The 24,354-nt window shown below is 33.4% G+C and overlaps 1 protein-coding gene across 4 annotated transcripts in view; it reads left to right on the top strand.

The window, feature by feature from the left end:
- LIFR (LIF receptor subunit alpha) overlaps positions 1 to 24,354 on the top strand; it is an 88,774-nt gene that overhangs the window by 9,882 nt on the left and 54,538 nt on the right. For 3 of the 4 annotated variants that reach the window (XM_007487434.3, XM_007487433.3, XM_056824562.1), the window contains 2 exons: positions 15,731 to 15,888; positions 17,280 to 17,394. In XM_007487434.3, coding sequence (XP_007487496.1) covers positions 15,753 to 15,888; positions 17,280 to 17,394 — 251 coding nt within the window. In that variant the 5' untranslated portion in view covers positions 15,731 to 15,752. Of the gene's footprint in view, positions 1 to 9,624; positions 10,162 to 15,730; positions 15,889 to 17,279; positions 17,395 to 24,354 lie in introns of those variants that run through there. The other variant, XM_016431596.2, reaches the window with a different exon arrangement.

Genomic DNA, 24,354 nt, shown 5'->3' with positions numbered 1-24,354 from the left:
TGAAGCAAAAGTATATACAGAAGTTTTAATTAGTGTTGTCTATGTCTAGAGACTCAAGGTAGCAAATAACCCTTTTAACTGTTCTTTTCAGTTATTTGCTGGGTGTGATTCTTTATTCATTTTTGTTATTTCCCCCTTGTTTTTAAACTACTACTTCTTAAAGTAACAAAGTAAGCAGGTACAAATAAAAATAATATTTATTTGGTAAAGATTATCAAAGTTTCTATACAAATTGTCTTCTCTTTGTCCCTTCTATGTGAATATATTTCTTATAATTCTTAGGGGCTTGAGTCATTTCAATGGTGAGTTTTGACCAAGTCCCCAAAAAATTTGGACAATAATACAAAGAATGAAATGAATGCCATTGTATTTCTATAACACCCTCTGCCTCCTTTCATACCATTGTGCTATTTTCAATACAGAAGTAGAAGAAGGCCTGATAGGACTGAAGACTGCTTTATATTTTTCTTTGTTTTGTGGATTCTCATAGACAAAGAATTCATTATCCAATAGCCAGCCTGTTATTGATAATCCTTTCCATACTTGGACTTGTCTATCAAAAGTTATAATCTATTGCAGGACTATAGTATTTGAAGTTTTTTCAAACTGGTTGATAGAATGGGCTCCACTGGTATAGCTTTTGTGAATTCAGGGTTAAATTCACACCTTGTTTTAAGCATGGGAGTTAGTCTAACCAGCCTGGAGGAAACTGAGAGTACTGTTCTCTTGCTTTGCCAGCAGTTTACAATATGAATTGCTTTCTTTATATATAACTTGAAACAATAGAGAAATATCTTTAAGAGTATGATATTGTATACTAATTAGGTTATTCAGCTAAAACCATAAGTTTTAGGTAGACTTGTTTGAAATTGAAGAGAGTCAGAACCACAAGGCCAGTACCTGTAGTGGAGAAAATAAACACATCTTTTAAAGTTTTGAGTGATGACATCCTGAAAGGTCAAAAGCTGTTAAAGCTGTTATTCCATAAATGTAATTCTTTTTGTGTATTTTTCACTTTTTGACTGAATCTTCATGTCTTCATCCATGTGCATGCCACTAATTCTTTCTGCATTTTTTCCTTTTCCTTATTCTCTTCACAGTAACCAGTAAATTTAATATAATAGAACTGAAATTTTGATTTTGATCTGGAATCATTGGCTGCATCAAAAGAAAGGAATGCATAAATTGATGATTGTACAAGATCAACTTTTTAATATAAAAGTTATAAAATGTGGTAGGGGCAATAAGGGCTAAAAGAGATAGAAGAAAAATGGAGGTAGAGGGAAAAAATAAATCAGATAAAGAAAGCTGCTAGATTAGACTTGATGACAGGATAGTGACAGCAATGACATACAATGGAAGTAATGGTAACCAGTGGTTAAGAGTAAGCTGTAAGAGTGGCAACTTGTTGGATAGCTCTGGAAACAGAATCACTGATGATGAAACAGAACAGCTCTGCATTCTTAAGTATGTATGTGAGTGATGACACACATTCACTTGCACTTCAAGAGTGTAAGTAACACTTAAGGGCATTTCTGTATGTCATGTAGGAAGTACACCAACCTGTACACTAAAAAGAGAAATCTTGAGTATGTATTCACCATATGCAGTATTTTATAGAGATAAACTAAGTACATATCTGCAGCACAATATAATTTTTAAAAGGCTGAGAATAAATAATACATTTTTGAAAGTTTTCCATTAAAAACAGGCTCCAGCATTTGTATTTCTAGAAAAAAAATAATTCCTATTACTTCTTTGTCTAGACAACTAAAGTTTTTTCCATTCAAATGAAGATTGTTTTTGTAGTAGATTCTTGTTTTATTTCCATGAAATAGCTAACAAGTTTCTGTGTTTGTAAAGATTTAGAACTTAAACAGATATTAAAGCTGAAGATGTCATATGCACATATTCAAATGAGAATGTTTGTGAAAGAATTTTGAATATTGTAAAAGCAGATAAAATGTAAAATTGTAATTAAAATTGGGAAAGGAATATATAACATGGTTATCAATGATTTGGCTAAAATGAAATCTACTTAACCTTAATATTATACAATAAGAAAGATATGACATATATTCAATTTTGAAAGGAAAAAAAAAACATTCTCAACAGTGCTCTCTCAAAATAAGCATAATAAAAACTACTTAAGGTAATTTGTCACCTTTTGGGTCTTTGACACCTCCTTAAGACCAGTAATAAAAAGAATCTCTAGAGGAATTTCATAAAGTCATAGCTTGTTATTCTATTTAGATAAGCCTATTAATATTTGAAGTTGGAATTGAATATTAGCCTTTGCGTGTGTATATGGATATGTATGTATGTGTATGTATACAGTTATTTGGTTTACTAAAAAAAAAACCCAAAACACTTGACTTAAGTCAGGAGACTAGTTTCTGGTACTTCGAAGCTTTGTGACTGTTGGTAAGTCAAAGATAATTCTGAGATTTTTAACAGGTGATCAGAAAAATGGCGTTGCTATTAACAGGAATAGGATAATTAGGTAGTAGGGCATATACAAAGAAGGAAACAACTAAAGTTTTAGACATACTCAGATTCAAGCAGGAAGAAGTCCATATAGAAATTTTTGGGTAGAATTAGATCTGGGTCTCTTAGGAGAAATTAGGGCTACATTTAAAGGTTTGAAAGTCACAGTCAATTATTGTATGTAGCCCATTGTGATCTTTTTGGACATTGATTCTCATATCCATTGAATTAGATATCTTTCTCATCTTCTCATTTGCAAATTTGATAAGCATACCATTCTTCATCAAAGAATGGCTGAGCATTTTTATTGGCAATGGAGAAAACAAAGGGATAATATAAAGCATTATATTATTCCTGCATTTAGGGGATGGGTTTGAGAAAGGGGTGAGTGAAAGCCATACCTGGAGTGATCTGAGAGCTAGAAGGTGATCATGCTCCATTTGGTGTTATAAAGGATCAAATAGGAGATGATAGAGTATTACAAAGAAGAGGAGGTGCTAAGGAAAAGGAGAACCCAGGAAAGCCAATCAATATGCAGCAGTTGAGATAATGGCTAGATAAGAAATTTCAGATAGAGGAAGGAAGCCAGATTGCAAGAGTTTAAAGAATAATGGAGTAGTAGCAGTCAGTGTGTATTATATACTTTTTGAGAAATTTGGCAGTGAATGAGGAGAGGGAGATGATGATACATTAGCTTGAATGGGGCATTGGACTTAAGGGAAGATTTTCTTAGAACAAAGAAGACCTGAGAATCATTTTAGGTGGAAGAGAAAGGATGATTGAAACAAGATGTGAAGCAAGATGGGTGAAACAGGCTAACTTCTTTTAAGGTAGAAAGGAAAAAGAGGGAAGAGTATAAATGTAAATGTAGAGCAAGAGTTCATAATCCCCAGGGATTTGTGGATATATATATATCAGGGGGTTTGTAAAGTTGGATGGGGAAAAAAAAACCCTATATCTTTATGTCAACATAATTGGTTTCCATTGTAATTCTATGTATTTGGAAAACGAGTCCACAGGCTTTATCCCAGATAACAAAGGTGTTCAAAATGCAAATAAGGTTAAGAACTCCCACTTATAGATGTTCAAATGTGGCCAGTAAGTTGAAGGAATTCATATCACATGATCTTTTTCTCAGTAAAATAGGAGGAAAATAAGTTTTTTCTTTATTAACATTTAAAAATCTTTATGTACTTCAATGACAAGAATTTAGTTTTCAAAAACGAATCTACCCAACAAAGTCTGAAAACTGTTCATCTTGACTTCCTGATAGAGTAATAATACTTTAGTATTTCTTCTCTGGTCTACCTTGGGTACATTGGCCTCTGTTCTTGATTCTATAAGTATTTGTCATTTTCCAAGAAATGATAAATATGGATAGATGCATAAAATTTCAAGCTAAATAATATCATTCAGCTAAAGTTTTGTCAGTGGTTATGCTGGTTGTAGATACCTATTCTGAATCCCTAGATGAGGCTATGAAAAGAACTGTATAGAAATCTTAATGAAATATTTTCAAGATTTCTTAAGAATTGAACGATACTTTCAATTCCTATCAGGATCATGCCACTACTGAATTGGGATGAGTCTAATTTGTGAATTCCTATCCTACTTTGTTTTGGAATTCAATTCAGCAAGCATTTATTAATTACCTGTTTTGATCTAGGCACTGGGTGGGGATACAGAGACAGAAATGAAACAATTGAACTGAATATCTTATAGACATCTTAAAACTCAGCACATTTAAAACTGAACTACTCTATATCTTTCCCATTCCAGATTTCCCTTTTCCTATTGAAGATACCCCTATTTTTCCAATTGACTCTTAGTTAACTAATAAATAATCTATTACACTCCCTAACCCCAATCTAATCAGTATATTCTACCTTCAAAGCAACTTTTGTATTTTACATTCTCCCCTCTGATATTGCCTCCCCCTCTCCTCCCTCCTTGCCCATTCAAGGTCTTCTTAACCTGGACTATTATAGTAGCTTTTGATGGTTCTCCCCACTCCAATCCATACTCCATTCAGCTGCCAAACTCAACTTGCAGGTTTAAATATGTCATGCTCCCTATAGAAACCTCCTTTTGTGCCCAAAGGAGGTGATCTAGTTCCTGTGAGGTTTTGTTTGTTATGGGTTTTATTGAACTGTCACTTAGTATGACCAAAAAAGAGTATGCAGAACACTGTTTATTGCTTCGGTCAACACAGAACATATATGTGTGATTATGGAAAATAATATAGGCTTGATTTAACCATCCTCTTTTTACCTTTCATGATGATAACAGTTTAAGATAATTCTGACTTTACATAGACAAACATAAAGGAAATATAAATAATGGAGAAATTATGAGTGTTAACTGATATATCTTGTCACCTTTACTTCTGCTTGTGCATTTGTGTAGTACTTGACAGTTTACAAAATACTTAGGGTTAGTGGACAGTGCTAAATTTAGAGTAAAGAGTTCAAATTCTGTTATACTAACTTTGTTAGTATAGAAAGTCACTTAACCCTCTTGAGCTTCAATTTGAATTATCTTTAAAATGGGAATAATGGTACCTGTAGTACCCATCTTTTAGGGTTGTTTGGATGATTCAGTGACATTTGGCTAAAACATTTTGCATATTTTAAAGGCATATAAATGCTCGTTCTTATTATGTACATTGTTTCATTTGATCTTCCCACATTAACCTTTAGAGGGAGTCATGGTATAACAACACCAATTTACAGAAAACAAATTGAAGCTAGGAGAAATAATCCAATGTCATATGCCAATCAAATAGTAAAAGGACTAGAATTCAGATCATCTAACTTGTAGTCTAATTTTCTTTCCATGTTTCCTAAGCAATAGTCAATGCTTTTTCTAAAGTTTAAAAAATTTAAATGTTTTCCTTTGCATATAGAGAGCATGTTCAGATTTATACTTTAGATAAAGTACTATATAATATCATCTGCATTTCTGATGTTTCCTTTTAATCATGTGAACAACAGTGATCAAACAACTTCAATTAAGTTTGCTGCTTTGCAAAATAAAGAATGCCTGTGCAGGTTCATGTAACAGCAAATTCAGATATCAGTGAAATTATTATTTTGGAGAGAACACAGCTATTTTGTGGGCAATGCTTAGTGATATTTGGAATAAATTGAATGCAAACATTATTTCCAACAATAATAGAAATATAGAAAACTGATTTCCAATTTTGGTTGGTCTTTGATTTTACCACAGCCCAAAGTACTGATTAGGATTTGTATCATGCCAGAGAAAGACTGTCATGATTAATAGGAACTTTCTCCTAAATTAGCTCTTAGTAAATTTCCAGTTTCTGAACCTCATTGAACCAATGTTGGTAGTTTTCTTGAAAAATTCTTGAAAAGTTCCCTGATATCAACTTATTGATAAAGGTTCACATTATTTTGGTGTGCCTTATCATTATTTAGAAGTTAAAATTTTACATTTTGTACCTCCACATGCTGTGTCCAAACTCTTATTTGTCATTATGTCCTCTACACATTATTCTTTTCCATCTCCATGCCTTTACTTATGCACTTATTTTTGCCTGTCTTCCACCTACTATATCTCCCCCATCTTTCAGCAAATTTTGCTTACTGAATTCCTACCCATTTTTAAAACTCTGTCCATGCCATCCTTTTCATTGTCTTCTATGATTACTTTTCTCACTTGAGTCTAAAATAATCGTTACCTATTTAGATCTATTATAGTGTTTTATTTGCCACTTCTCTTATACACTTATATTTTGTCTTATACAAATTTATCTCTACGGTAGTCTCTCATATATTTTAAACTACATCGGAAGGAAGAAAAATTACTTCTATATCTTTCCTAGTGCTTAGCATAGTGCTTTATAAATACTAGGTTGGCAGTGCTCAAATATGCCTGCAACTTCATTGAAGAGGATATTCTTTGCATAAACCAACCTTTCAGTGCCTCCTCATTCTGTGTAATACTTGTTTATTCCCTCCAAAAAGTTCACCATCTTGGGTTGATTCAATGTTTAGGGTGCTTTCACTGATTTCTTTTGACCCTTGAAAACACACTAATAAAACGAATAAGCTACCTATAAATTAATCTTTTGTATTCACCACATGACCAGCCCATTTTTATTATACATTTTGATGAAATATGTAATTTAATTATCCCTTACATTATTGCTTTGTAATGTGTTCCCAACCTGTTTATACCTACTTGTTCTCCTTTATCCATTGAGTAATCCTCAAGTTTATTTCTTTGGAGAATGTATAGTTCTATAATTTTCTGCCATATAGTACTTGAAAAATACCGTTATTTAAAAGATAGGCATTCACAGGGAAATAAATGCATGGGGTCATTTAGAATTTTGCAATTAACCAGAGATAATTCAGGTCAGTCTTCTTTACTTCAATTCTTGTTCCAATTATCTATTTTCAGCATTTGTTCAAGATATAATTATTGATAGTTGACTTTTTAAAATACTTTTATACTGTTGTTGTTGGGTCAATAAGTATCCTTTATACACTCAGTTTTTACTCTGGTTATTTGTTGAATTCATTGATTATAATATCAATTTGTTAAATCTTCTAACATAATTTTAAATAAATTCCTTAATTTTTAATGTTTTCGATGATTTTTAAATATAACTTTTAAGACTTTTTCAGTAAAATTGAATTATTCTGATCAATGAGATATTTTATTGTATTAGTGTTTTTTTTGGGGGGGGGGAATGGCAATGACTTCTGTGATTTCATCGGTATAAGGAAATCTCAGAGAATTTCTTTCACTGATGCAGATTGTCACCTGCCCTGATTCTTAGTTTTCATGAATTTTTTTGGAGTACTGAGAGATTAGGTGACTTACCAAGGTCACACAGAAAGTATTAGAGATAAGACTTCTACCTCTGTCTTCCTGACTCAAGAGACCAACTCTATTGGTATTAGTGTATTAAACTATAAAAATGGAAAGTTTTTCTTAATAACTGACATTTGTATCTAAAACATTGTAAATTATTATATCAATATTTTCCTAAAAATTTTGTGAGGGGGAATAGTACAAGCAGTAGTTTTTCCATTTATAGATCAGGAAACTGAAACTTAGAAGAAAACGTCTAAGTGACTTGGCCAAGATCTCATGGCTCCCAAGTGTCAGACTTGAAATTCAAATCTCATCTTCTGATTCCAAGATCCTTTCTTTTTCTACTACTTTATTGTAAAACTTCAAATTTTGAGTTATTGGTAAATTGTATTAAAATTATATGAAATACTTAAGATATGTAAAATAATATATTACCTTGCCTATGTTGTATTTTAAAGACACTTGTAGACAGGCTGTTTTGTATTTTGTACAAAATATGAGATATTTGTAAAGCATCTTACAAACTTTAAAGTACTATATAAATGCCAACTATCATTGTCATTACTATTATTGTATTCTATAGCCTAATGGGTTCACCAATTTTTTTTTTATTAATGAAGATTCAATTGTTAAACAAATTTTGATCAGGAGCAGATTATTATTTGCAGTTTGTAGGAGACTGACATTTGGATTTCTGGGCTGGACTTTAAAATTTAAGAATACTAAATAAAAGTGAATTATCTTGGCTAGAGTTAAGAGTGCATCTAACAAGGAGTGGGAACTATGTTTATCTATTTATCTTTGCCTAGATTCTTCCAAATCTAATTATAAAAGGACTTTAAATTGAAAAGGAGTAAGAGGGAAAAAATTGGTTATGAATATCTCCCAAACCAGTAGTCTATTATAGTAATTCACAGAATATAAAATTCAAGAAAGTAACCAAATATAAATACAAATGAATGAAGCACAAGCACTAAACAAGACCAATAGAGATTATAAAAGAAAGGAAAAATAGACCCCATAGGTATTACTGAGAGTTAGTGGGGATGTTCTAATTGCCTATTTCTTATAAGACTGAGATTCATCTGATGCCTACTTCTTTTTTTTCATGTTTGTATATTCTTCTTTTATACCCTAATTATGAGAAATAGCAAATGTTACCCTTCCCTTCTTCTATACAGCTATATTTCTATTACACTCCTTTCCCCTCTTAGAACTTTTAGAACAGATCTTCCTCATTCCTAGGTCTTCTGTTGGAGGTTTTTTTTTGTTTGTTTGTTTAACTGTCCATACCCCTTAAGGATATTAATCTAAAGCCCTAACTAAATTAAAATGTAATTGACAAATATTTAACAAAATAATTAAAAATACAATATAATCTAATATTAGTATGTTACTTTTCTAAGTCAATATGTAGCCTAAAGGCATTCTTATGTATAGTTTAGTGACCCCTTTTTTGATTTGCATTTGGCACCACTGATATAGACCACACCTGCAGAAACTAACTGCCTCCTTCCCTCCACCCCTCCCATAAAACTTCTCATATTTATAACTCTGTTTTGTAATTGGGGTAGTTTTATTGGGGGATGATTGAATAAAAGCATACCACTCACCATCCCTAGCTGGCCTTAGACTACTTCATATGTCATTTACCAGGAAACCAGGATCTACTCAGGCATGTTATCTACATTGCCATACTAAAAATGGTGTGACAATTGTTACTGCATTGTGTCTTTACTTATAATCCTTTTGACTTTCCAGACCAGAACTCCCCTTCTACCAGTCCCTTTATACTTTGTATTCTCTAATTAAAATAGAATCTCCTTAAGAGAAGAGATAATAGGGAACAGCTGGGTGGTTCAATAGATTGAGAGCCAGGCCCAGAGATGGAAGGTTCTGGGTTCAAATTTGTCCTCAGACAAATTTGTGTGACCCTGGGCTAGTCACTTAACCCCCATTGCCTAGCCCTTACCACTCTTCTGCCTTGGAACCGATACCCAGTATTGATTCTAAGACAGAAGTTAAGGGTTTTTAAAAAAAAAGGAGAAAGAAAATTTACATGGTCATTTCAAATATAATTTATCATAATTTCTGATGAGCAATATAATTCATAATACTTTTTAGTATATACACACACACACAGATATATATATATATATATATATATATATATATATATATCCTCAACTTGGAAGTATAATAAAGCACCAATAGAAAAAGAAAAAGGGGGGCATAATTTTTTTCTATTTTCAATAATTATTTTTTAAAAATTGAAAATACTTTGTATAATAAAATGTTATATAAATGTCTTTTTATTGATATCCTTAAATTCATATATGATATGAAGCCTCTATTCCCCTTTATATAGTTTCTAAACATTACATAATTGAAGTATTTTTATGTATCTCTGAGCCTTAATTTTCACCTTTCCCTATGCATAACTTGCTATGCATAAGTAGATTAGAAGGGAGTTATGCATAGGGAAAGGTGAGAGGATAGGAGTTTGCACAAGATTAAAGAGAAAATTTTAGAATTCAGGATCATGGAGGAAATACAGTTATGGGTGATGATAAACTGTTGGCTGTGACTATCTTACTTAGTGTTCTGATTTAATAATAGTAATCATGATGAAACTTGAAATAATAGCTAGCATTTATATAATACTTTAAGGTTTGCAAAGTACTTTACATTTATTATCTTTTTGATCCTCAAAATCATGTTGTGAAGTAGGTGCTATTATTATTTTCATTTTACCAATTAGGAAATTGAGGCCAAGAGAGATTAAAGTGACTTCTTCAGCATCACATAGCTATCTAAATGTCTGAGGTAAGACTTGAACTCGGGTCTTTCTGACTCATATCCAGAGTTTTATGCTTTATGTCACCCATCTGCTTAGATTTTGAGTGAAAGAGTTGTTCAAGAGGATATAAACATAAAAATATGTTGAAGTTCCTATTGGGTTGAGATGAAAACTTTGAGCCAGGTACTAAACTTGAGAAAACAAGAAATTCCTCATCACTTACAGATGACTACAAAATCATCTAGATTGAATTTCTCTCTCTCATAGGAGGGGAACAGAAATAGTTGATCAATATAGGACCCCAGTCTCATAAGATTCTATGATAGCAGGGGAGTGTACAGTTCTTTTTTTAAGTATAGATTTTTAAAAACATATAACTATAATATAATATATATGATTTGCTATAAATATGGAATTACAATAAATATGCTTATCCAAAAGAAACAAACTTTCACATTAGCTAGGTCCGAAATTTTGTCTCCTTTTCCTTTTCCTCTTCTCTTTCTTTCCTCCCCAAGATGAGATGTAATATTATATAGGTTGTACATCTATTATCATATAATTCATATTCCCCTGTTCATCATGTTGTGAAATGAGGTATATTGCTTACACTAGAAAAACAAATTCATGTGTGGAGGCATTGTGATGCAGGATTTCTGGATTTAATCATGGGGCTGGGGTTTCAATCCCAACCCTACCATTCTACCTGTATGAATTGGACAAATCCTATAATCTTTTAGGATTTCAATTTTTTCATTTGTAAAATTATACGGTTAGATATAGATAAATTTTGTGACCCCCTCAAGATTTAAATGTATTATTTTAGAGTGTATCCTTGATCCATTCTATTCCCTAGGTGATTACTGAATCTACTGCTCACTTTTCCTAAATCCAAGGAAAGAAGAACACTGGTTCTACCATTAGAAGATGTGGGTTTCTTGAATGCATAGTACTTATGTACCCTTCAGCAAGTCCATTAACCTCCTTGGCCTTTGGTTTTTCATCCTTAAAATAAAATTGGGTTGTGTGGGGAGGTTTCTAAGATCTTTTGTACTACTATTTCTGTCATTCTATGATTCTTATTAATTGCTGCCATCCATATGTATCACCAAATATCAGGGATTGAAAACTACTGGTCACACAGAAAATAAATTTATTGCTGAAGAGATGAAACTACTTTCTTCTACCCCGAACTATTTTTATAGTATAAATTTGTATAAAATCAGTTAACATGCTAATTACTGTTCTTATTTATAGTCACTAAAAGAAAACATTGTAATCATTGAGGACAAATTTACTAGTACATTTAAAAATTTTTTAAATATATTTCCTTGAAACTAAAAAAGCTGAATATCTTTAAAAAATCCAAATGGCTCTTAATTTGAGTATCTATAATTTAGAGAATAGTAGCATGAAATCCTGAGGAAGTAATTAGATTGTGCGGTGGGTAGAGTTCTGGGTCTAGAGTCAAGAAGAACTGGGTTCAAATTCAGCCTTAGATGCTTACTAGCTATGTAATCCTGGGCAAATCACTTAACCACTACCTTATTCCATTGGAGAAGGAAATGGCAAACCACTCCCATATCTGCTACGAAAACCCCCTGGACAACATTGTCATATCATAGTATAGTCCACAGACTCATAAAGTGTCCATTGCAAGTGAACAACATAAATAGCCATAAACATGATATCCTAGAAGATAAAATCTTCCTCATTTGGAGTTGGGTGCTATTTGTATCCATTTATATTCTTCGTTTATTCAAACACACTCAGCTAGGATGTGGACATACGAAAGACCAAAAGTAAAATTTCTTGTTTTCAAAGAGATGACATTCTATTGAGATATGACACAGATAAAGATAAATACAGGATAATTTGCAAAGGGAACTTAATACCAACAACCAAGAAGATCTTGAAGGAGCAATCTGTTAGAAGTGGCACCTGGGTTGAACTTGAAAAGATATGATAAGGATTTGAAGAATAGGAGAGGAGAAAATATATTCAGGTACAAGAGGCAAAGGATAGAAGAGGGAAAGGGATTGCTGCCACCTATTACTGGTCAACATAATGGAATCTCTATATTGTTCTTTTGGTGAGCCATGGTTTTCATTCCTCTGAAACTGAAATAGTTGATGATTCATAGTCTAAATCATTACCAGAACAGTGCTGGCGTTTAAAAGTTAATGTTTGTTTCAGGAAAATTCATGGAGTGAACAGAAGCATAATATAGTTTACTAAATAAAGTGGATTCTCCCTCTTCCTCCTTTTTAGTTCTGGACCCAAAAACATTTTTAATATGAAATAACTCTCCAAGTATACATACATACATACATATATATATATATATATATATATATATATATATATATATATATATATATATATATGAATGGACCAGCTCAGTTGTCCATACATCTGAATGATGCATCTACTTGATTTTTCTTGTGTAAAGAATGACTATTATCAGCTTTTGATTATTTAGTGGAAACTTTTTCTTCCTATCCTAATAGAACTTTAGTATCCAGACCTTGATTTTTTCCAAATGATGAGTATAAGACTTGGGGTATCATGAAGAATGTATTAGTTTACTTCTCACTTTCTTTGGGGAGTGTTGTATTCAAGGTCAGCAGGCCTTGTTTCCAATTCCAGCTTATGAGAAAGGGTCTCATTGCCTTCATCTGTAGCAGTTCAACTAATGGGGGAAAGAATTGTCATTTTACATTTTAATCTTTTACTTTTAAAAACACTTAATTCTTTCTTAAATTTAATTTTTCTTTTACCAATTACATGAATAACAAATTTCCACACAAGTTTTCCTAAGTTATATGATTGAACTTATCTCCCTCTCCTGTTTCTGGCAGGCGATTCAGTCTGGGTTATACGTGTATTATCATGCAAATTATTTTAATATTTTAAAATTATTTCTGTATTCATTTTTATTAAGTGAGTAATCTTATAAAACCCAAACCCCAAAATATAAACCCAAATAAATGACTGAAAAATCATATGCTTTTTTTTCTGCATTCTGACACCCACAGTTCTTTCTCTGGAGGTGGATAGCATCCTTTGTCATAAATCCCTCAGAATTGTCATGGATTGCTGATAATAACAATGTTTTTCACAGTTGATCATTCTACAATATTGTTGTTTATGTATACAATGTTTTTCTGGTTCTGCTTATTCCTCTTTGTATCAATTCATGGAGGTTTTAACAGCTCTTTCTGAAATTATCCTGTTCATTATTCCTTACAGCACAATAGTATTCCATCACCATCTTATACCACAATTTAGCCATTTCCCAAATGATGGATATCCCTTTAATTTCCAATTCTTTGCCACCACAAAAAGAGCAGCTATAAATGTTTTTGTTCAAATATGTCCTTTCTCCCCTTTTAAAAAAATCTCTCCAGGGTACAGACCAAGTAGTGGTATTAGTGGACCAAAGGGAATAAATTGGGAAAAAAAAAACCCATTTATTTCTTGAAGGAAATTTTTTAAAGATGAATTTTATGCCTAATGTTATTAAATGACAGGTCAGACTAAAAAACAATCTTATTTTGAACTAAATTTTATTATTAATTTAACAGTATTATGAATAAGGAAATTATTCAGTGATGATGACATCGTTTGCTGTTTATGAGTGGTAACAAATATTAGATATAGTAGATTACTAAAGTACTTCTTAGGGCAGGTGAATAGAGCAATCGGCTTGGAGTCAGGAAGAATTATTTTACCAAGTTCAAGTCTGGCCTCAGACACTAGTAATGTGACCCTGGGCAAATCACTTAATCCTGTTTGCATCCATTTCCTCACCTATAAAATGAGCTACAGAATGAAATGGCAAACCATGCTAGTATCTTTGCTAAGAAAACCCTAAATGGGATAAGGAAAAGTTAGATACAATGAAAACAACTGAATAGTAAACACAAAACACTTTTTTTCTTTACCAATTTATTTACATAAATATTTTGAAATCATTTCATTACTCAAATTAAAATTTGAGTTTTGCTTTTACATTCTTTGCCAATATCATAGAACTGTTTTTAAAAGAATTATTTGTGTTCCCTGAACAACAGTATTTCTAAAAATAAGTTAAAGTTGTAAATAAGTGCTTCATTTATATTTCATATACATTTAGGCTTTCATGCCCAAATTAATTTTGTGAGTGTTTGTTTTATCATTTTGGTGATTTGTGGATAAGCACATCATTTATAGTTCATTTACATTTGTACTTCAGTATTCAAATTAGATTTGTGGATATTTTTGATTACTTAAGTTTTACATTTGTTTCTCTTCAAACAGTAATTGTTTCCCCATTGTAATTCCTCCTCCCCCCCCCCCCCCATCCCCATGTATCTCTAATGGGCAATAGAAGAAGAAAATATTTTTACTAAAAGCATGAAATGTAAATAGGCATTGTTTTCACATAACTACTGAGACAGGCTAATCAATTGATTATTAGTTTTGGTATACATTATGGACCCCCTTTTTATCATTTGATTAATTTTGACATGTCTATAATGGCCTTTCACAATGATTAGTGCACACAATCCAGATAACAAAATAAATGGGTTTGCTCTGTGGTGGTAATTGATTGATGTTTTGGTAACTCAAAGTCCATCACCCCCTTCCCAACCCTTAGTCTTTTTACATTGGGGATAAGGATATTCGACTTAATTCGACTTTAGTCCCATGGTAGCCAAGAACTCCTGGAACTCAAGAAATCCACCAGCTCAAATACTACCTCCTTCCTCACAAGTAGCAGGGATTCATTCCAAGGATACTCCATCCTGCTTGGCTTGCTGTGGACTTTTCATCTGTTTTAAGTAGACCTCTCAAAATTAGACAGAACAATTTAAGGGAAAAAACCAAACTGTCACAATTAGAAAGATACAAAGAGAAAAAAATCTTGGTATAGGAAAGATAGGGGTAGCCCATTAAAAGGAAAATTTTATGTATAAATTGTATTTATTTAAGATAAAAAAAGATTTTTGAAATAAGTTTTGAAGTCCTTCCCCTCCCCTTCCCCGCTTCAGTCATCCAAACCTGTTATTTCATTGGTGTGAAGAAATCCTTTTGTAGCAGTCTTAGAAATTTGCCTGGGGGCACTGGATGATTAAAAAATATGTCCCTGGTCATTCAACTAATATATGTCAGGGTCAAGACATAAAACTTTCTAACTCTTAAACCCTCTATCCTCTATGCCTGACAACTTGCAGATACTTATTTATATATCTAGCTGCCATATTCTAGATCCCACTAGGGATCAGAGCCATTTCTGATACTCCCCAGTAGAATGGTAAGGGCTAAGCAATTGAGGTTAAGTAACTTGTTCAGGGTTTCACAGCTAGGAAGTGTCTATGGACAGATTTGAGTCCAGGTCCCCCCCAACTCCATGGCCTGGTCTTTAGCCACTGTGCTACCTAGCTGTGCCTAATTACCTTGATTCTTGATAGTTTAAAATTTCTTAATAGTACATTGTTAGTGTATCTTAGTGTTCATATATTTAATAATATTTATTTTATACTTCTACCTAACAATGATTCTTTTATAGTACATGCAGGTTTTAAAATAAATGTTTTCTTTTGGTTTTAGATTTGACTGATGTGTGTTGAAAATGGAGGTTTATTTTTATTTGAGACTGTTATTAAAAAGAGGGGAAAATAAAAGAATGAGAAATAGTTCAAAGTTCCAATGGCTATCATCAGTTATTTTTTTATATTTGGTGAACCAAGCACATGGCCAGAAAAGAGGTAAGTGTTAATTATAAAACTGATTAAAATTGAATACCATTCTGTTTATACAGAAATAACCCATATTGTTTATTAAACATTTCAACTATAAGTTACTTAATAGTACAATTAAGCAAAAATTTTAAAAGATATTTTGTTAATTTTCTCCATCTGCCTTTTTATCCCTCCCTCATCTCTATCTGCCCTACATTAAAAAAAAATATATATATATATAATTTTAATACCATTCACTAAAGTTATATTTTAGTGCTTTGTTATGGCACGGTGATGACCCTGGATTCTCAAAGGTTATACCAGTGGAAGGGAGCACAACCTCTGGCAAGTCATAACAAGTTGGAAAGATTTTTGAGTATGGTTCTGTGAAGAACATATATTTGCTGATTTTTCAGTAACATGTTATAATCAAACTGACCACTTGGTGATGAATTTTTCAGTCATAGCAACTCTGAAAGACTACAAAGTTAAAGTAGTTGCTGTCTTTATCAATGAAGAAAGTAAACCACACTGCAGAATCAGAGATTCTTAAAATGTTGAAGACCACCTAATTTAAATACCTTTAATATCAATATTTTGAACCCTAGATTTATAAAGAACATTTTAACTACATGGCTCTCTGACTTAGTTTTGTAATATTTGGGGTAGTTTATTAAATCCTGTATCATCATCAAGGTAAGTGATTAAAATAAGTTTGTTTGCTTTTTTATATTGATCTCTTTAAAAAAGTTGTTCTCATAAACTGAAAATCAAATAATACTTAAATAGAAAAGAAATCAAATCTTTGGTCATGGGAATATCTACATTTATAGAGAAAACAGGAAAGGTCTCTATGCTGCTATTGCTATTTTCTTTGGGTAACTGATGTTCTGATTATGTAGTATCTGATAACTTACTGATATAGTATATTTTATTACCATTCCTACATATAGCATCCTCAAAATTGTGACTGTGCATAGCAGTCAGTTAGTAGCATATGGAAAATTATAACACATTTGTTCATTTCCATTTATTTCTTTTACAAATCATTTTTAAAGCCCATAAATGAAATGTTTCAGCTTAACATATTATGTAAAAATCCATGCATTCAATCTTCCCAAAACTGATTAGCTTTCTTCTTTGTGATTAGGTGTTGATAGAATTCTTTCTCCTCACTATCAATTCACTCTTGACCTTTTACAAACTTTCAGTTTTCTAACTACTTCCCATTTCTTGCCCAGAAAACAAGTAGGAGATGGTGTAACAAAATAAGCAAAAGGAACTCTTTTCATTATAGTCCTGGAAATGATACTTTTGGGGGCATACATGTGGCATATAGTCTACATAGCTGAAATATCTTATGCTATCTGTTTTATTACTTCACATTGAAATAATGTATTATTACTTTTGCTCACCAGGTGTTCCCCATGATTTAAAGTGTATAACCCATAACTTAAAGATATGGGACTGTTCCTGGGAAGCCTCCTATAGAATAAACCATGGTACTACTTATGAAGTTTGTATTGTAAACAGGTATGTTTCTAATGCTCTTAAAACTTTGATGAAATTTTCTAAGAAACTTTATAATTATTAGTTTTGTGGAAAAAGTAGGAAAGTATATACTGTTTTATTTTGCAACAATTGGATGAATCCCATTGTTTAAATATAGTTTGGTGAAAATTTTCTTGTTCCGTAAGTTCTAAAGAAGAAAAGATCATCTCTGGCATTGAACTTTGGTAAAAATGTGCGTACTAGAGAATGTTAAATTCAACTAAACCCTTCTGTTCTGTTTTTAAGTATGCTGTATTATGCCCCCTAGAGCCACACAAAGGAACAAGCTCTCCTTTCTCAACCCATATTGATTTTCTACCCCAATTCCCAAAATTGTTATGCTAGTTTTAAATTCTGAAATGGTTACACTCTGAAGATTGTTTTTTTCAACTTTCCATTTATAACTGGTGATTTTGTGTGAGTCCTGAGTGCTGTTTGAAAAAAATAAAGCTATATGAATGAATAGAAACTCTTAAGAAGATAGCAGTCCAGGATCATTTAATATGTTATCAAATGGTGATATTTACCTCTGTACTTCTTTATGGTGGTAAATGTTAAACCTAGGTCATTAAGGAAAAATTAAACCTGAACCATATAATTTAGAATTGGGAAGACCCTTCTTAATCCTGTCAACTATATCCCCATTTTACAAATAAGAGAAGTGAAGTTACTTGCCAGTTTTATACAGATGATAAGTACCAGGGCTCACATTGAGATTGAAGTTCTTAAAGTCCAGGTTTAATGCCATACTCATTATGTTCAGTGTATACTATTTAAGAAGCGGAGATCCTTTGGAATTAATTTAGAATTATTTGTCAAAACCTTTAAAAAATTTGGTTTTGAGTAATCTGGAAAATTCATTTCTGTAGAACACTTCATTCTCATAAATGGCAGATAAAAATAGGTGAACTTATATCCAGGAATCTGAGACCAATCTAGAAAAATAAGAGGGAAGTCTAGTTAATGTTAGGGAATTAGTAGAAGCATTATTCAGAGCTACCTCAGCTTCTTCTATGAGTAAGAAAATTGTGAAAATGGGGCTCTTGCCCTACTTCTATACATTAGGACAATATAATAGCAACTTTTATTTATGTAACACTTTCAGGTTTATAAAGAACATGTTAAAATGTCCTTACATGTAATTGGGGAAAAATAAACTATTATCAAACTAAAAAACGTTAACCAAAAAAGCGTGATTTTTTAGAATAACTGTAAGGTAAATTTAAGTATAAAACCTGCCAATTTTCAAATGGAAATATTAAGGTCAAGAGAGATTGTACCATGTTAATAATAATTACACAACTGTGTAATAAATGAATGAATTAAAAAGTATTTATAAGGGGCAGCTAGGTGGTTCTGTAGATATAGAGCTAGATCTGGAAATGGGAAGTTCTGGATTCAAATTTGGCATCAAACACTTCCTAGCTATGTGATCCTGAGTAAGGGTCACTTAACCCCAATTGCCTAGTCCTTACTGTTCTTCTGCTTTGGTCATGATACTTAGTATCAGTGCTGAGACAGATGGAGAGGTGTTTTTTAAAAAATATTTGAGTAACTTCCGGGTAATCATGGCTGCAATCTAGACGCCACACGCTTCCTCTCCCCGGCACCGAACGAAATAGACTACATCAAAGGAGCATAAAATCACCTTTGGAGGAACAGAAGGACCCCCCAGTACCCCACAGAGGCAAAGGTAAGTGGGGCTTGAACATTTCCACACTAAAATAAGAAGGAAAAGCTTGCACAGAAATGTGAACTGAGCCGCCCTCCCCCCCCATTTCCCCCACTAAACCAGAGTGAGCTACCTGAGCGCTCACTGGGACAGCGAGTGAGTGGGGAGCGTCTCTGTCTGGGGGGGCACTCCAGGGTCCTTGGGATCTGGGGACTGCCAGGAAAAAACATCTCAGGGGGCTTTCACTGGAGAATCCAGTGGAGCTGTACTTGGGGCGGGTTGCGCTGAACAACGCAGACCACGTGCTGATTATCTGGGCGGAGCTGAATACCTGGGCTCGGAGGCTGGGAAGAACTAGTCTGAAGCAACCTAAATTCACAGAAAAACCGCTCATATAACCCAGACCCCAGACCAAAAAGGAAAGGGGAATAAAACCACCAAAGGGATGACTCACATGGCCCAAAATCAAGCCTCCAGGAAGAAAGGGAAAAAAGTGACTATTGAAAACTTTTATGGTGGAAGTACCCAAGGAAAAGAGGAGAATGAGGAGGAAATCCAAAAAAATTCAGAACACGCCTCCCAAAATGGAAACTATCAACAAGCTCTGGAAGATCTGAAACTGGAACTTATCCAAAAGATGGAAACCTGGAAAAAAAATGGGAGAAAGAGATCAGCTGTCTGACAGATAAGAATGCTCAATTGGAAAAAGAACTCGAAGCATCCAATAGAAGGGCAGACAAGGCTGAAAAGCAAAACCAGTCCCTAATGACCAGAATTAAGCACCTCGAAGAAAGTGAGATGATAAAACAGCAAGAATCAATAAAGCAAACCCAAATAATTAATGAATTGGAAGAAAACATAAAATATCTCACTGAGAAGGTCACAGACCTGGAGAACAGAGGAAGACGAGAAAATCTCCGTATTATCGGTCTCCCAGAAAAACCAGAGGTAAACAACAAATTGGATATTATTCTACAGGAGATTATAAAAGAAAATTGCCCCCACGTTCTGGAGCAAGGGGGCAAAATAGAAATAGAAAGGATTCATAGAACACCTTCTATACTAAATCCCCAAAAGACAACGCCTAGGAATGTAATTGCCAAATTCAAGAGCTTCCAAGTAAAGGAGAAAATCCTACAAGAAGCCAAGAAGAAGAGCTTCAGATATAAGGGGGCTCCCATAAGGATCACACACGACTTAGCGGCTAACACACTAAGAGACCGCAAAGCATGGAACACGATATTTAGAGAGGCAAGAGAGCTGGGTCTCCAACCAAGAATCAACTACCCAGCAAAACTGACTATATACTTCCAGGGGAAAGTATGGGCATTCAACAAAATGAAGATTTCCAAGCATTTGCTAAGAAAAGACCAGAGCTCTGTGGAAAGTTCGATATCCAAGCACAGAAAGCAAGAGAAACATGAAAAGGTAAATATGAAAGAAAGGGAAAAGGAGATAAATCTTATCTTTTTCTTTAAGTCAAACTCTCTTCTATAAGGACTACATTTACATCAAATTATATATATTAATATGTGGGGAAAATGTTTTGTGTAACTCTCATAAATTGTATCATCATAAGAGTAGTTAGAAGAAACATGCATAGGGAAAGATTGGGGCATTAAGAAGATTTGGGGAAAGTTGGGGCAAAGAAAGGAAAAGGGAGGGGGGAACCGCGATAATACTAAGATTAACTTCAAGAAATAGGGGGGGAATCAATAGAATAATCTTTCCCATATAAAGATACACATGGGAAGGGGAGGGGAAGAACTCTCATATGAGAAGGAGAGGAAGAGAGTGTGAAGTGGAATTACTTAAACCTTACTCTCAGTGAAATCAAATCTGAGAGGGAAGAACATCTAGATCCAGTGGGATCCTGAATTCTATCTTATCCATTAGGGCAAGAAAGAAAGGAAAATCAAGGAGGGGGAGAGGGGGAGGGAGTACAAAAAGGGAGGGAAGGAGAGGGGGGAGGGGAAGGGAGCATAAAAAGGTAGGGGCTAGAAAGGGAAGCATCTCAAGGGAGGGGATTAGGGGGACTGACCTAAAGTAAATCACTGGTTCAAAAGAAGAAAGCTAAAGAAGAAAGGTCAGAACTAGGGGAAGATATCAAAATGCCAGCGAATCCACAAATAACAATCATAACTTTGAACGTGAATGGGATGAACTCACCCATAAAACGCAGACAAATAGCAGATTGGATTAGAACCCAAAACCCTACCATATGTTGTCTTCAAGAAACACATATGAGACGGGTTGACACTCACAAGGTTAGAATTAAAGGTTGGAGTAAGACCTTTTGGGCCTCAACCGATAGAAAGAAGGCAGGAGTTGCAATCATGATATCTGACAAAGCCAAAGTACAAATAGACCTGATCAAAAGGGATAGGGAAGGTAAATATATTCTGCTAAAAGGAAGTATAGACAACGAGGAAATATCACTAATCAACATGTATGCACCAAATGGTATAGCATCCAAATTTTTAATAGAGAAACTAGGAGAATTGAAGGAGGAAATAGACAGTAAAACCATATTAGTGGGAGACTTGAACCAACCACTATCAAATTTAGATAAATCAAACTTAAAAATAAACAAGAAAGAGGTAAAAGAGGTGAATGAAATCTTAGAAAAATTAGAATTAATAGACATATGGAGAAAAATAAATAGGGACAAAAAAGAATACACCTTCTTTTCAGCACCACATGGCACATTCACAAAAATAGATCATACACTAGGTCATAGAAACATGGCACTCAAATGCAGAAAAGCAGAAATATTAACTGCAGCCTTTTCAGATCACAAGGCAATTAAAATATTGATCGGCAAGGGTACATGGAGACCCAAATCAAAAATTAATTGGAAATTAAATAACATGATACTCCAAAATCGGATAGTTAGAGAAGAAATCATAGAAACAATGAACAATTTCGTTGAAGAAAATGACAACGGCGAAACATCCTTTCAAACCTTATGGGATGCAGCCAAGGCAGTACTTAGAGGAAAATTCATATCCCTGAGTGCATATATTAACAAATTAGGGAGGACAGAGACCAAGGAATTGGAAATGCAAATCAAAAAACTTGAGAATGAACAAATTAAAAACCCCCAGAAGAAAACCATACTAGAGATCCTAAAAATTAAGGGAGAAATTAATAAAATAGAAAGTGACAGAACTATTGAGCTAATAAACAAGACTAGAAGCTGGTACTTTGAAAAAACAGACAAAATAGACAAAGTACTGGTTAATTTAATTAAAAAAAGGAAAGAAGAAAGGCAAATTAATAGCATCAAGGATAAAAAGGGGGATCTCACCTCCAATGAAGAGGAAATTAAGGCAATCATTAAAAACTACTTTGCCCAACTATATGGCAATAAATATACCAACCTAGGTGATATGGATGAATATTTACAAAAATATAAATTGCCTAGACTAACAGAAGAAGAAATAGTTTTCTTAAATAATCCCATATCAGAAAAAGAAATCCAACAGGCCATCACAGAACTTCCTAAGAAAAAATCCCCAGGGCCTGATGGATTCACCAGCGAATTCTATCAAACATTCAGAGAACAGTTAATCCCAATACTATACAAACTATTTGACATAATAAGCAAAGAGGGAGTCCTACCAAACTCCTTTTATGACACAAGCATGGTACTGATTCCAAAACCAGGCAGGCCAAAAACAGAGAAAGAAAATTATAGACCAATCTCCCTAATGAATATAGATGCAAAAATCTTAAATAGGATACTAGCAAAAAGACTCCAGCAAGTGATTAGAAGGGTCATCCACCATGATCAAGTAGGATTTATACCAGGGATGCAGGGCTGGTTCAACATTAGGAAAACTATCCACATAATTGACCACATCAACAAGCAAACCAACAAGAACCACATGATTATCTCAATAGATGCAGAAAAAGCATTTGATAAAATACAACACCCATTCCTACTAAAAACACTAGAAAGCATAGGAATAGAAGGGTCATTCCTAAAAATAATAAACAGTATATATCTAAAACCATCAACTAATATCATCTGCAATGGGGATAAACTAAATCCATTCCCATTAAGATCAGGAGTGAAACAAGGATGCCCATTATCACCTCTATTATTTGACATTGTATTAGAAACACTAGCAGTAGCAATTAGAGAAGAAAAAGAAATTGAAGGCATCAAAATAGGCAAGGAGGAGACCAAATTATCGCTCTTTGCAGATGACATGATGATCTACTTAAAGAATCCTAGAGACTCAACCAAAAAGCTAATTGAAATAATCAACAACTTTAGCAAAGTTGCAGGATACAAAATAAACCCACATAAGTCATCAGCATTTCTATATAATTCCAACACAGCTCAGCAGCAAGAACTAGAAAGAGAAATCCCATTCAAAATTACCCAAGACAAAATAAAATACTTAGGAATCTATCTCCCGAGACAAACACAGGATCTATATGAACACAACTACAAAACACTTTCCACACAACTAAAACTAGACTTGAACAATTGGAAGAACATTAACTGCTCATGGGTAGGACGAGCCAATATAATAAAAACGACCATCCTACCCAAACTCATCTATCTATTTAGTGCCATACCCATGGAACTTCCAAAATTTTTTTTTACTGATTTAGAAAAAAACATAACAAAGTTCATTTGGAAGAACAAAAGATCAAGGATATCCAGGGATTTAATGAAAAAAAATACAAAGGAAGGGGGTCTTGCAGTCCCAGATCTCAGACTATATTACAAAGCAGCGGTCATCAAAACAATTTGGTACTGGCTAAGAGACAGAAAGGAGGATCAGTGGAATAGATTGGGGGCAAGCAACCTCAGCAAGACAGTATATGACAAACCCAAAGATCCCAGCTTTTGGGACAAAAATCCACTATTTCATAAAAACTGTTGGGAAAATTGGAGGACAGTATGGGAAAGATTAGGCTTAGATCAACACCTCACACCCTACACCAAGATAAATTCAAAATGGATGAATGACTTGAACATAAAGAAGGAAACTATAAGAAAATTAGGCGAACACAGAATAGTATACATGTCAGACCTTTGGGAAGGGAAATACTTCAAAACCAAGCAAGAATTAGAAAGAGTTACAAAATGCAAAATAAATAATCTGGATTACATCAAATTAAAAAGTTTTTGTACAAACAAAACCAGTGTAACCAAAATCAGAAGGGTAGCAACAAATTGGGAAACAATCTTCATAAAAACCTCTGACAAAGGTTTAATTACTAAAATTTATAAAGAACTAAATCAATTG

This window comes from Monodelphis domestica, chromosome 3, assembly GCF_027887165.1.
Source record: "Monodelphis domestica isolate mMonDom1 chromosome 3, mMonDom1.pri, whole genome shotgun sequence".
Taxonomy (NCBI): Eukaryota; Metazoa; Chordata; class Mammalia; order Didelphimorphia; family Didelphidae; genus Monodelphis; species Monodelphis domestica.
The sequence above is the reverse complement of the archived record's forward strand: the minus strand, read 5'-3'. Positions and strand labels throughout refer to the sequence as shown.